Raw genomic sequence first — 13,482 nt, forward strand, 5'->3', positions numbered from 1 at the left:
CCATCATCGACATCAGTTGGTGTGCTATTCCAACATCGATCTCAAGCAAGAACACCCCCCCAAAGAGATCAGCCATCAACCAGGAATTGGGTAAGCTTGAGCGCCCAGCACTCCGCATTTCATCAACATTAGCCGGTGACAGCTGAGGCCAGTTCAATACTTGAAGTTCCTGTGCGTGCAGTGATTCGGATCTGATTTCATACACTTGTAAGCATCACAAGCAACTGGAGCTAACACGAAGTCCAACAACTTGAACCAAAAGAATGACAAACCAAGGGACAGAGCGTGGCTAGAATCACGAACCAGAGCAGTTTGAGATGACAGATATGGGTCGAGACAGATCCGATACCTATGGGGGTATTGGAATGGCGATTGGCAGCCACACCAACCGCCCCGTCATCGGCAAGTTGATTGCTACAAGCTCAGACCAAATAAAACGAGGCAAGTTGTTAACCAACTGAGAAGCTTCCCAAATCTCCAAGCGCGCGGCATCATCGCCTTCGATGGGAGGCACACCTGGGACTTGCCAAAGGCAACCAGGATGCTCTGGAGGGGCGCCATGCGCCAGAGCTGGGGACGGCTGGTTGGGTGTGGGATCGCGGCGTTGCTCCTCTTTGCCAATCTCTTCATGAGCGTTGGCTTAGCTCTCTGCCAAGCCAAGGGCAAGAAGGGGGTGGAAACTGGTGTGTAGATTTGGCTCTGGGGAAGTTTAAGAGTCTTCCTTCTTGTGCTGTTCGTTTTCGGGTTTCTCTGGTGGCGTGACGGCAAAGCCGTCAACAAGCTGGCAGAGAACGAAGCCTGGATCGGTGGGAAGGCGACGGGGGGCGTGAGTGCCAGTCAGGCTCTCACACTTTCCACGCCAGCCGAGACCTCTGCGGCTGCGGCGGAGGCAGAGCGGGGGAAGGGGGCGGCTGTCGGGGCTGGCAAGCGCGAGGGCGAGGGCAAGGGCAAGGGCAAGGGCAAAGGCAAGGAGGTGGTCAAGTCCTGTGTCGCGCCGGTCGCTTCTCGAATTTGACTCAGCTTGAGCATGGGAAGCCCGTGGGAAGCTCTGGTGAGGGAACCAGAGGCTTGTGGTTGTCGTTCTGAGCACTCTAGCACAGCATCTGTGTCCGAGAATGGGTACAACAGCGCCACAGCCGTATAGCCCATTCGGAGTTCACTACCAGGAGCCATCACGGCGCTGACCTGCCCTAGTGGGAAGGGGGAGAAGAAGGACAAGAAGAAGGACAAGAAGAAGGACAAGAAGAAGGACAAGAAGAAGGACAAGAAGAAGGACAAGAAGAAGGACAAGAAGAAGGACAAGAAGAAGGACAAGAAGAAGGACAAGAAGAAGGACAAGAAGAAGGACAAGAAGAAGGACAAGAAGAAGGACAAGAAGAAGGACAAGAAGAAGGACAAGAAGAAGGACAAGAAGAAGGACAAGAAGGACGACGAGCTTGGGACAGGAGAAGCTCAGGATGAAGAAGGGGACACTGGGGCGTGGTGTCGAAACCTTCAACGCTGAGGCTGGCAGATGATTAGAATGGGACGGAAGATAACCCCCGGTGTTGAATTTGTGTTTGTTTACTTGGGATTGGATCATGAAAGGGGGTGATGTAACATAATGTAAAAGTAGCAGGCCAAAGCGCCTCGGTTGTTGATTTGTCTTGTCTTCCAATCCTGTGATTATTATGAACGCTTGCTATATATAGGCCATCCGAGATCTTCGAGTATAACTATCAGATAGCTCGCGCCATCCGAGCTCTATTCTCTCTATACCTCTTCTCCTTCCCAGCTGTCTTCCTCCTCTTTTTCCAAGATCTGTTGAGGTCACCACGATTTTCCCAGAACCATTTTTGAAAATCGCTGGCAGGCTTGTCGCCTTCCGGTACACCCGACCGAGTAGTGGATGCACCGGGCTGCTCGTTGCCTTCACGGAGAGGTTCTTCATGACCACCATCGTCCTCCATATCCTCATCATCATCATCCCATGGCTTAAACCGACCGCCTGTTGGGTGTGCCGTATCTGGAGTAGGCGCTGCGCTGCGGATGCCCCTAATCTCGAAGTCTTGGCGTGTAAAAGGAGTCATGGGGATCTGGAGCCCATCGGCAGCTGCACCAGCATCCTCATTGTCATTGTCCCCATCGCCACCGCCAAAGAAGCTGAAGCCCTTTGACTCAGTTCCTCCCTCGGCTGTCTCACCGTCGGTATGCTGAGAACGCTTGTACAATGCTTCCAGAGGGTGTATTGTCTTGGGCTCGCTCGGGGTAGCAGGAGGGATTTTGATAGCCAAGCTCTTGACCGAACTTGACGATTTAGGTCTAGAAAGCTCAGGGCTGAGTGTTGATGGTAAGGGTGAACTGTTGTGTTGTGGTGTTGGGCTAGGTTTTGGTTGCGCTTTGTGGTTGGGGGTTGATGCTGCTTTTGTGGGCGAAGAGGGGCTGTCAGACTCGCTGTCGCTGTCTGACTCCTCACCACTGCTACTGTCGTTGCTGCTCGACTCGCTCTTACTCTCGCTCTGCTCCGCCTTCTTAGGAGCTGAGATCCTGAAAGTTGGAGGGGGCGGGGCCACGGTCACAGCCTCAACCACATTGCCGTCCTCGTCCACCCATCCCTTACCCTCGACAAACTCCAAAGGTGGTTTTGAAGGGCCGGATGACACTGTCATCTTGAGAAAGGTCGGGAATTTCGTTGTATTTTCGAACTCGTGAACAACTACTTCGCGAAGTTTGCCCTTCTTCTTCCTCTTGGATCCGGTGTCGTCTTCAGCCGATGGTACGGCATTCGCAGGCAGGATCGTCTTGACCAGACATTCGGCATGATCCGTGTATTTTGATCGCTCCTGTTTCTTCTTTTTGTCCTTGCTGTCCTTCTTTGACCTCTTTTCCTTGGGCTCGTCGGCAGTGGTCCATCCCCTCTTGACCTTCCTGTCATTGTCGAAAACAATGCCGCTGATTTCGTCATTGTCGCGCTTTCTCTTTTTGGAATTGTATTTTGCTGGGTGCGCGTCGTCCTTGACCCTCTTGTCCTTCTGTTCTTTGGCCATTGCCTCGTCGCCGAGAGGTTCTGGGATCCTGGAGGGCTTTGCGCGCTCGATGCGAATCTTGACGCCCCGCAGAATCGAGCCGTTGAGTTTCTTCCTGAGTTTGTCGGCGTCTTCGCTTGGCAGCTCCAGATAACCGTACCGCTTGTCGGGAAAAGTGTCGAGGGTGTGGTAGGAGATGTTGCGTGCCTTTGGAAGGAGCGCTGACGAGAGGAATACTTTCAGCAGGTCGGCGTCCAGCGGCGTAACGTGTAACCGTACATAAGGTGGCGCCTGGTCGAGGGCTGGCTGAGTTGATGGTGTTTGTGAGCCACCGATTGCTGTCATGGCCGTCGGATGTCCAAAGCCCGAGTACTGGGAGGGGGGTCGTCGAACTATGGCGGTTGGGCAAAAAAAGGACGGGAATGCGCTCGGTTTGCGAATGCGCAGAGAGCAACCTCTCTCTCAATCTTTCTCTTGCCCAAAAATAATTCAATGGATCTGCAGCTCACCGCTTTGAGAGACCCACAGCTGCCAATCAGCTGTGGTGGCTTGGCACTGGCTCACACCAGCAATATCCTTTTTCAGACATCTCTCAGCGAGCCACAGCTTCCAAATAATACCCGTGTACCAGCTGCCCTTTCCACCGGAGACAATGATGCGAGACCGTGATCTCCAAAAGGAGGAAGCACGAAGGTGACAATGAACGTCATGACACTCATGAAATCAAATACTAGGAAGGAGGGCAACGGGACCCAACATGTCTACTTTAAATATCCCTTTCCTCCAGGCTCCAAACTCCCACTCTTCTCTTCTCCCAAGCATACTTCCAAATTTTGGACCAGCTATTCTCAAACAACAAGATCAGTAATCCACACACACTCTTACGCTGACTTCTCGATTCGGCACCATCGCCCTCAACATCCTCACATTCTGCGTTCCTACACTCATTCCCCTACCGCCCTCACAGTCTCTTGCCCTCGGCAGAAGGAGACCGTCTCGCCCCCAACCGTCGATTACTCAAGTCTTCACCGTCACCGGCCATCAAGTACCATGGATCAGTCCTCCGCTGCTGCTTGCTCCAAGAGCCCCTCGGCCTGTTCCGATGGCGACAAGGTTAAGAAGGCCGACGATGCCTCTAGCTACAGCTGCCCGTCCACTACCAATGCCCCTGTCAACACCGAATGTGATGTCTCGTCGCCCCCAGGCGTAAATCAAGACCGGACTCTCAGTGTTGCCACCGAAGACTCTCGCCGTACCAGCACCGGCGATGTCGATGAGCAGACCAAACCTGCTTGCGAGAAGAAGGCTGCGTGTGATGCCGAGACTGCGTGCCAGAAGGAGAGTTCGCCCGATGATAAACCCGATGATAAACCCGATGATGGGCCCGATGATGTGCCCCATTGCCTTTGAGGAGCAATTTGAGCATTTTGCATTGGTAATTGGACCGGTGGTTAAAGATTTTGTATCCTGAGGGGGAATCTGTGGTGGTGTGGTACGTCTTTAGAACGCTGATGACTAGGAGTAGCACCTGTTGGAGGCATTGATGGTTATTGGCATTCTGGCCGCTAGAGTATTGTTAAACTAGATGAGCTCCGTCGTTAAAATTCTAAGTTTCAATATCGAAGGTCCCATGCCTGTCTTTTGACTCCCTATGTTGGTGAATACCTGTGAGTATAGAGAACGAAATCTGTAGCCAAAAAAGTATATTTGTCATGACACACGTGATTATTTATCATACAACAACAGAAGACGAATGTTTTGTACATGCAGGAGAAGGGGGTGGAAACAATGCAAACCTCGAAAGGGAAAAAGACAGATTGACGAACCCTGTTCCGTTGCCCCTTTGCGCCGCCCAGTGTAACGCCCAGTTCCGACCTGCCAATCTCTGACCGGACGCTCTATCCAAGAGGAGTACGGCCAATGCATTACGACCGCGCGTTCTTCTTTTCTTCCCTAACCTCGGACCCGGAGGCCTTCCACCAGACGTCACCGCCCCAACGCATGAGGCGCTCCACAGCTGCTGTTGGGGTTATGGCAGGCCGAACGTCCAGATAGAAGACAGGCTCGCCTGTGGGCTCTGGTGGCCCCGAGTAGAAGTCAATGACATACCTGACCTCCTTCTGCTGCCCGTTCACATTGCGCGAAACGAACCAATCATGGCGATCAAAGGGAGGCTCGGTACTGGAAAAAGACGAAAGATGTTAGTGAACCTGCTATGACATTTCACAGACCGATCGAAGAGCGCAAAACGTACCCAAACTTGGAAGGATACACCCGTCCCAACATCTGCAGAATAGCCGCCTTGGGCGTCATCTCCTTGGGCCTCCCCTGGAACCTGATCAGGGTAGGTTGTTCCCGTCCGCCCTCCTGAGCCTCCAAGCGCCTCAGTTCGATGTCGGCGTTGTCCTCCCCACGCTTGCTGACCTCCCAACCGCGCAGCAAGCCCTTGCCGAACCGGCGCTCCCACTCCACAATCTCCCCCCACGCACCCTCGTTGAGAAAGTTGTGAACCGCAACCATGCTCTCGACGGCCGTCACGTCGGTGTCTGTGTAACCCTTGCGCAGCAAAGCATTGTACATCTGCTGGGGGGAAGGATACTCCCAGTTTCCGTCTCCAGTACCCTTGGGAATGGATGATTCGTCTCTGGATGTTGGAAGCGCATGAGTCTGGTTCGGGGCTCTCTCCTGTGAGATAGAATGGAACATGTAGTTTAGGGGATTCAATTTCGAGAGAAACGACTGTTGGTTATCGGCTGTGGGCTCAGGGGCGCTACCGTGAGGAACCGGGCATGACGATAACGCCGCATTTGCGGAAGGGTTACTGTGCGGGACGGGGCATCCAGAAGCGGGCGGCGCGGGAGCAGGAGCGGCGGCGGGGGTTGGAGCAGCGGAGGCGAAGGCATCAACGGTCTTCTTGTTGTGCATAGGGCATCCAGGCTCAAAATGCTGTCAGATACGACCTGCGGTGCAGAACAGGGGGAAATGTAACCCGTGAGCTACTTACAGGAGGGGCAGCATCGCCGCCGCTCTGAGGATGGTTGAGAGGCTTCGAAACCGCCGGAGCGGCAGGCGTAGCATCGGCCCAAAACCAACCCATGGTAACTGGTTGTATGTGGTGCTTTATCGGAAAATCTACTGGTCGATCCAAGGTCAATGTGGACTGGCAAACCGTCGAAGATCGTGTGAGCAAGTCTTGGATTCAAGCACTGATTAGATTTCTCAGATGGAGATAAGGGAAAAAAACGGCCCCAATTTTCGGCCTGGGCTGTTGAAGAGAAAAAAGCCACCAAGAATGACGCGCATTTTACAGATCTTTCGGTCCCGCGCTGCCAAGACCCATCTCCCCACTGCCGCCGGCCCCACAGGCGATCGTCCCATCGCGCCCCACGTTGCGGACAAAATACCTGGCACTGCGAAACACTGAACCAGGCCTCGAAACATAGCTAATAGGCCTTAAAAGATAGTCAACAGGCTTTAAACATAGTAAAGAGGTTTAAGATTAGTCAAGAGGTCTTAAAAGATAGTCAAGAGGCCTTGAAAATGATCAAAAAGCCTAAAGAATCGTTAAAAGGCCTGTTTTTCTTTTGAAGATACCAGTTATTTTGTTTGCAACGTCGTCCGCTTCACCAACCACAGTGTCACGATTGCAGAAAGCATATCCGGGTCCACAGTAGAGTACAATATGTATTAGGAGTTGTGTATAAATCATGGCAGAATCGTACGATGCTGTTCCGGTGTGAAAAAGGGCATCTTTTGCTGGTTTGCCCTAGACATTGGGTGACAAGAGGTCATATTTGACACATCGTTCAACCTACGGATACCGGGGCTGTTAGTACTACGTCACACTGATCAAGCAGTGGAACGAAACTCACATCTTCAATACTGGCCTGCATAAACCTTCTTGTTTCCAGGCCCACCCATACCATCAACATGGAGAAGTCGCCTTCCTTTACCATATCCTTCCCGCTCTGAGCACCCAACTGTCTCAAGATGGGAAGCGAGCTGCTCAGCAGGTCAACATCGGGGTTGAGGCTCCGACCAATACCCTCGAGCAGCAGTATACTAATGACGACATTGACAAAGTCTCCCTCTAGGCGGACATGATGCTGCCGCACCATGTTCAGGACTTCTTGCAGGATATCACCAATCTTGACGTTTCCCAGAGCCAAAGTACGGCTCTTGACACCAAGTACCAAGTGTTGCATCTTCAGCGCAAACACCTCCTTGTCCAAAACGGCATCTGGCTGCTGACACCGCTCGCACATCAAGTGGCCAGCCTTGTAGCCATCGAATTCAGCAACGGCGCGGAACAGGTCCAGGAAGTTGCGTCGGTTCGTCTCGTTGAGCTCCGTCACTAGGCCCGTGTCGATAAATATCAGCTGCGGCCGGAAACCCTCTCTGTCCATCTTGCTTAGTTCTGCTACCCATTGCTCCTTGTTGTTTCGGAATGGACGCAGGCGAGCCAGGACCTGCTCTGTCACGTCCCCTTCAGATTCAGGTTCATGGCTATCGTGCGTCTGGCGCAAACGTAGGCTCGGCCGCTCCGTCTCGTAGAAGCGCACCATGATGTTTCCAGGGTGCAAGTCAGCGTGGACAAAGTTGTCCAACAGCAGCATCCGCAGGAAAGCGTCGAGGCCTTCCGAGGCAATGGCTTGCTGGAAAACCCCGCCACCATTCGCCATAAACTCAGCCAAGGGGATGCCATGCGCAAACTCCTCGATCAGCACATTTCTGGTGCAGAATTCGGCATATGGGAAGGGGAAAGAGGCCGTCGTCCTCTCTTTGAAATTCTTGCGGAATCTGGAAAGGTTGGCAGCCTCGATGCGCAAATCTAACTGTAGCTTCATCATCTCCCCAAACTGGTCCACCTCGTCGGGAAGCGAGAGCCACTCAATGGTGGGTATTGAGTTCAAAATGGTGGCGAAAAACCACATGATGCGTAGGTCCCGCCGGACAGTTCGTTCGACTCCGGGATGTAGGACCTTGACGGCCACATAAGACGAAGGAACCCGTTTTGGCGATGACTTGAGAACGCTTTCTACATTCTTGTAGACGTGCCGGCGGAGGTCTTCAGGAGTGTCGCCTTCATCCACATCGACAGGGACAGTAAGGCCAGGCTTTAGCTTGGCCCTGTACACCTGCGCAATTGCACCAACACCGAGAGGCTTGTCGTCGAACTCTTCAAAAATCTCCTCAAATTCGCAGCCACCGAAAGCAGCTCGAACAATTTGTTTGGTAGCATGGAAGGAATGGGCTGGCGCATCGGCGTGGAGTTTCGACATGATCGCACACAGTTCGTCGGGGAAGACATCAGACCTGGAAGCAGCCCATTGCCCAAGCTATCCAGAGCTGTCAGTGGTAGATCTCAGACTATGGACTTCAGAAAGAATGGCAAGAGACCAGGACTCAAACCTACCTTGATGAAGGCTGGGCCTGCCCATTCCATAGCCTGCACCAGAAATCCGTACCACCAAAGCGTACCTGTCCGTTCATTGTCACGATCGGCCCGTCGGTTGCCAATCCAGATCGCTGGCACAGCCAAAATGACTGGAACAAAGATAGTAACAAGCTGAAGGAAGCGGAAGCCGGTGCAAATTGGCTCCCATATATATAGATCGAGGAACAACACAATCTGGTGTCGCATACGCGTTAGTCCAGTGTCGCTGTCCGAGATCTTCTTCTTGATTTCATCACGAGAGACCTCGAGCATGCGCTTTTCTCCGGTATCCCGCGGTCCTTCGTTGTCCTTCTCTGACAATTCGACAAATGCTGCAGCGGCCAAGCCGCTGGCACCAGCTGAAGCTAGCTTTGGAGAGTGAGGAGGTTGTCGCCATGAACGATGACGGTATTGCCCCAGACGTAATGGGGACTGTGTATGCGAAGCAAATGTACGGGAAGGTGGGTGTGATGATCGGATACAGCCGTGCAGAAGATTAGAAGGACAGCCGGCACATCTTGAAGCCTCCGCGCGGCGGAAAAGGCGGCCAAGGGTGAGAAGCACACTCATGTCGTCACAAAGCCGCCGAGAGAAAACAGACTGGTGTCGAGCAGGTCGCCAAGAGCATGGTCATACCCTCTTCGTCGCAACTGAAAGGGCGCTGTTATTCCTGGCGACATGGACGCGCATAAAGGTTTCGAGGCCTTTGGCGGCTTCGAGGAGCTGGGACGGAAGATGCAGGACCAGCTGTGACGTCGTTGACCCGCGCACAGACAGGGGACGCCAAGGATTCCCGAGGATCCCGATCCACAAGCGGGACCCGACATTTGCACCCTTGCCACAAAACAATTGACACAAAAGTAGGTTAACCCATATTATATTGTGAACCATACCTTGAAGAATAATGATTAGGCCTTTCTCTAAAGATAGTCATCATGTTTTTAGAGATATTAAAAAGGCTTATTAATCTGTTTTTGGGGCATAGTTTACATATGGTATAGGTTAACTTACTTTTGCTATGCCAATTACACTATTTTGTGGGGAGGGTGATTTGTTCCGATTCCCTGTCCATTATCCAACACTTGTATTTCTTCTAGACTTCTACCAAATGCTATTTTCCCAAAGCTGCAAAATTAAATATCAACATGCTTTTCAATCAACCCAAACTCCAAAATCACCCAACCGATAGTTGCCTATCACTCTCCTCAAAGCCGAATCACAATCGAGTTGAAATGCATCTGGGGGATATAATCAGCATCGTGTACCTAGCAGAAGGTTGGTGGTGGTACTCACCCGGCCCTCGTGGCATTCATTCGTTATTGGGGGACCCTCGACGGTTTTGCCGTTCATGGCAATTGTGACAGGCCCGGTGGCGCTGCCATCAAACGGAATCTCAAAATAGGAAAGGGGGCTGTCGATTCTGGTGCCCACACTCTTCCAGCGGCTGCCGATTGCGACGGTGATGTTGGTTGGGACCTTGACCAACGCCATAACCGAAACGACGTCTCTTGCCCCTTGGGACGCCGGTATCTCACCGCCCTGGCCCCAGGTGGTGCCTGCCCAAAGTCAGTCATACACTCTCTCACAGCTAGTTGATTCCCGACTTACCGCAACCCTCTCCCGCACTTGCCGGGGTTGTTCGGTACCAGGCAATGACCGTGTCTTCTGGAAAATCCACAAGACGAGAACCAGACTTATATGCAGCGATAAAGTATGGGAGGACGGCTCGGAAGGCTGAGTGCGAGTAGCCATTGACATATTCTTCTGCGCCTTCTACAACTTGCGCTGGCACAGTATCGCAGATGTAACTCGACTCGCCAAAGTCATTCCCTTTGAAAACCGAAGTCAGCAATGGCCCGTCTCGGCCCTTGGGTAAAACTCACATGTGATGATCTGAACAAAGTCAGGCAATACATCAAGTACTTGTTGCCATCGATCATGCCACAGACTCTCGCTTGAGCAGTACCAGTTCTTGTTCCATTGCGGCAAGTCTGTTTGATTAGTTTTCGTGTCACCACTATGCTGGAGGCGCATGACTCACTCGTATAGAAGTATGGGCTAACACCCATCATGTATTTCTTGCCCTTGAGGTTGTCACAGTACAAGAGATCTTCGTTGATGTTCATTTGATTTTGACCAGCTTTGGGCCAGGCGTCCCACGAAACTGGAATCGAATTAGCACTCATGAGAGGTGTGAATCCAGCACAGCATGGCTTACAAGCTCCGTCAATGACATCCAGCTTCTCAGAAATTCCATATGGGCCAAGGCTAGACCAATCAGGAACAAGAAAGATGTCGCCTGTCTGTTCCCGAACTGAAATCCAATTTTCAGCCCAACCTGGACCCTCGAAAGTTGAAACCAAAGGTCGCCCGTCCACAATGAACTGTGCGCTTGATTCCCTGAAGCGGTTGATGAGGTCAACAACCTGTGAAACTGACCACTCTCCGCAGGCCATACTATGATGAAAAAGAGTCAGTTCGCTACACACCGCCATTTGGCCCATCTTGTATCGTCAAGGTGTGCTGCTGAACAAGGACCTAGGCAGACATACTCGAAAGAAATAAACATGACAAACTCACCCAGCTCCTCAGCCTCGTGATAGGCATGAGAGAGTTGAGTCTCTGTCCACGGGTCGGAAGGCCCAATGTTGAGAGCAAAGCCATCGATACCGGCCTCTTTGGCAGTCTTGATATCGTGGACCCATTGCTCGACAGTTTGGTGACATGTCAGGCCAACCTGAATTCGACTGTTAGATAATGGTCTTGACAGCTACCTGGCTGGGGGGAAGCGGGCTGGGGAATTGCGAACCATGTAGTGGGCAAAGACTTTCCGGTCATCGTTGGTCTCGGGCTCCTTTTCACCTTCGATCCTGTCCTCGATCTTTTCGAGCAGGCGTTTGAACTTGGTCTTTAAATAGCCCATGGTGTGACACTTGCCGGTTGTATGATATGGGAGCCGGTTGAAGACGGATGGAACCTGATCAAGTTCACTTCAGTCAAAAGAACAGCCAATCAAGTATGTATGCGGCCAAGGAGAGCAGGGAGTTGATCTGGCTGAACCCCGAAAAAGGGGCCATGCCCAACAGGCCCACTCAATTATAGCGTGCCATCTCCACCCCCAGCCAATATTGGATTTGGCCTTGCGACCAGTTGACCGCCAAGAGTGATAATACCCGTCATGGTTCGATCACCCAAGGTCTTGGGTCGATGGGAGACGGATGTCAAGAATGACCAAAGAGAGCTGAGAGCTGAATTCTATCTGATAGCTTCTTGGAGGATCATGGTGTATTTTGCCCGGGGATGCTCCCTAGGCGTCAGCGAGAAACCCACGAAGGAAGATCCCGGCAACGAGCAGCAAACGCCCCTGTGTGTCACATCTGAAATCGGCAAATGCTATTGGTTGACGGGCTTCGAGAGGCCATCGCTGCCGAAGTTCCAGCAGACCAGGCTAGCAGACAATATAAATTCAAGATTGACCCGTCTGTGGGATCAGTACAAGCGATTTTGCTGACCCAGCTGTGGGATCAGTACAAGCGATTTTGCTGACCCAGCAGGCTGGAAAATGTCCGGTGGATTGCAGCTTTAAAAGATGGCCACTGCCGGGCTGGCTGATGGGAAGCAAGCCCTGCCGGCCGCGGGGCCCATGCCGCCCATAGCGCAAATTCACCTGGCGCCCCACATTTAGGTCTTTCCCCACAATAAAAGACCAGACACACACAACAGCTTCCGGGGCGGAAATATTAAATTCCTGGCAACCCTGCGATTTTTGGCTCCGCACAACTGAATCTACGGAAATTTCGCAAACCGCTAACCACCTTCTGCACACGATCCGGCGACCGATTTTCCACGCGTCACTCATCAATCAGTCGCAAAAATGGATTCCTCCAAGGCTCCCGTCAAGCTCGTTAAGGTCACCCGCGTTTTGGGCAGAACCGGTATGCGAAAAACCCCCGCCCTCCGAGACCGAATTTCGATTTCGACCCCTCCGATTCCTGTGGCCGATTGAACAGCATGCTGATAATTTTGGTGGAATTCAGGCTCCCGTGGTGGTGTCACTCAGGTTCGCGTTGAGTTCATGGACGATACTACTCGTTCCATCATCCGCAACGTCAAGGGTCCTGGTATGTTGAGATCCGCTGCCTTCGGCTTCCATGTGTGGGCGAGGGTTGGCAGCTAACATTTCTGCCTGTTTTACAGTCCGCGAGGATGATATCCTTGTCCTTCTCGAGTCCGAGCGCGAGGCTCGCCGCCTCAGATAAGTTGGAGGCATTCCGAAGTTGGGGGAAGGGAGCGTGGCAGCGGCTTCTAGCTACCTGGTCTGCCTGATTGGCAAGATCATTGTCGTATCCTGCGGCGACAAGAGGAGGGACGGAATGTCAAGGATGGGCGTTCGGTAGAACGAGATCATGCATGATTATTGCTTTCCCCAAAATACACGGCGCTGAAGGCTGGTTCTGCGGATATCACATTTGCGTTGGCTGGGGGGTCATGCAGCAGGGCATAATGATGGGTGATTTTGGGCGTCAATCAACAAGAATCTTTCCCGAACAGCACTTCGAGCTCAGTACCTGTGCTTGACAAGGACATTCCAATACATATGCCGATTCCCTCCCTCCGCAAGTTGACCCAAAACCCATCGACCGTGCTGCTTATGATTCGATCCATCGTGGAGGACTCGGCTTGGTATTATATGCTGGGAATGATTCTGATCTGGAAGAGGGCACTACAAGCTACCGTTGTGACTGACAGATGATGCAGACAGGCTTTTCTTAACCCGTTACGCCCTCTTGGAAAGTTGTCAATGCAATGCCCAGTGTTATTTTGAGCATGCACACACTTGCAATAGCATTTAGAAGCACAAACATCCAATATGCCTGCTTAACCAGACTGGCAACAGGTTCACAAACTCAACTAGGCAGTGCACAGCGGACTGGCTGTGTCGACATCCTCGTGATATAGATTTAGAATGCTCGAAAACCTACACTTCAGCGCAATTAGCAACAGTCAACTAGTTCCGGCAAACCCCGGTGACACCCAAAA

At 52.2% G+C, this 13,482-nt stretch overlaps 7 protein-coding genes across 7 annotated transcripts; 3 read left to right on the plus strand and 4 right to left on the minus strand.

Annotated features, from left to right (window-relative positions):
- Nucleotides 1–1,027: 1,027 nt before the first annotated feature.
- Nucleotides 1,028–1,504, plus strand: PODANS_4_9665 (uncharacterized protein; the record flags this gene model as incomplete). The annotated part of the gene is made up of 2 exons (XM_001903937.1): nt 1,028–1,051; nt 1,145–1,504. 2 exons carry the CDS (start codon nt 1,028–1,030, stop codon nt 1,502–1,504), a joined length of 384 nt encoding a protein of 127 aa, XP_001903972.1.
- Nucleotides 1,505–1,718: 214 nt separating this feature from the next.
- PODANS_4_9670 (uncharacterized protein) lies at nt 1,719–3,350 on the minus strand (the record flags this gene model as incomplete). Its single annotated transcript, XM_001903938.1, has 1 exon — nt 1,719–3,350. The coding sequence occupies one exon, from the start codon at nt 3,348–3,350 to the stop codon at nt 1,719–1,721; it is 1,632 nt and encodes a 543-aa protein (XP_001903973.1).
- Nucleotides 3,351–3,704: 354 nt separating this feature from the next.
- Nucleotides 3,705–4,415, plus strand: PODANS_4_9680 (uncharacterized protein; the record flags this gene model as incomplete). Its single annotated transcript, XM_001903939.1, has 1 exon — nt 3,705–4,415. The coding sequence occupies one exon, from the start codon at nt 3,705–3,707 to the stop codon at nt 4,413–4,415; it is 711 nt and encodes a 236-aa protein (XP_001903974.1).
- Nucleotides 4,416–4,930: 515 nt separating this feature from the next.
- PODANS_4_9690 (uncharacterized protein) lies at nt 4,931–6,102 on the minus strand (the record flags this gene model as incomplete). Its single annotated transcript, XM_001903940.1, has 3 exons — nt 4,931–5,186; nt 5,260–5,942; nt 6,010–6,102. 3 exons carry the CDS (start codon nt 6,100–6,102, stop codon nt 4,931–4,933), a joined length of 1,032 nt encoding a protein of 343 aa, XP_001903975.1.
- Nucleotides 6,103–6,771: 669 nt separating this feature from the next.
- Nucleotides 6,772–9,012, minus strand: PODANS_4_9700 (uncharacterized protein; the record flags this gene model as incomplete). The annotated part of the gene is made up of 3 exons (XM_001903941.1): nt 6,772–6,816; nt 6,878–8,344; nt 8,422–9,012. 3 exons carry the CDS (start codon nt 9,010–9,012, stop codon nt 6,772–6,774), a joined length of 2,103 nt encoding a protein of 700 aa, XP_001903976.1.
- Nucleotides 9,013–9,647: 635 nt separating this feature from the next.
- Nucleotides 9,648–11,365, minus strand: PODANS_4_9710 (uncharacterized protein; the record flags this gene model as incomplete). Its single annotated transcript, XM_001903942.1, has 8 exons — nt 9,648–9,680; nt 9,736–9,998; nt 10,051–10,272; nt 10,326–10,433; nt 10,484–10,606; nt 10,661–10,899; nt 10,995–11,179; nt 11,252–11,365. The coding sequence occupies 8 exons, from the start codon at nt 11,363–11,365 to the stop codon at nt 9,648–9,650; spliced, it is 1,287 nt and encodes a 428-aa protein (XP_001903977.1).
- Nucleotides 11,366–12,316: 951 nt separating this feature from the next.
- On the plus strand, nt 12,317–12,701 carry PODANS_4_9720 (uncharacterized protein; the record flags this gene model as incomplete). Its single annotated transcript, XM_001903943.1, has 3 exons — nt 12,317–12,377; nt 12,480–12,563; nt 12,640–12,701. 3 exons carry the CDS (start codon nt 12,317–12,319, stop codon nt 12,699–12,701), a joined length of 207 nt encoding a protein of 68 aa, XP_001903978.1.
- Between the last annotated feature and the right edge of the window lie 781 nt (nt 12,702–13,482).

Source organism: Podospora anserina, chromosome 4, assembly GCF_000226545.1.
Source record: "Podospora anserina S mat+ genomic DNA chromosome 4, supercontig 3".
In the NCBI taxonomy this organism is placed as follows: Eukaryota; Fungi; Ascomycota; class Sordariomycetes; order Sordariales; family Podosporaceae; genus Podospora; species Podospora anserina.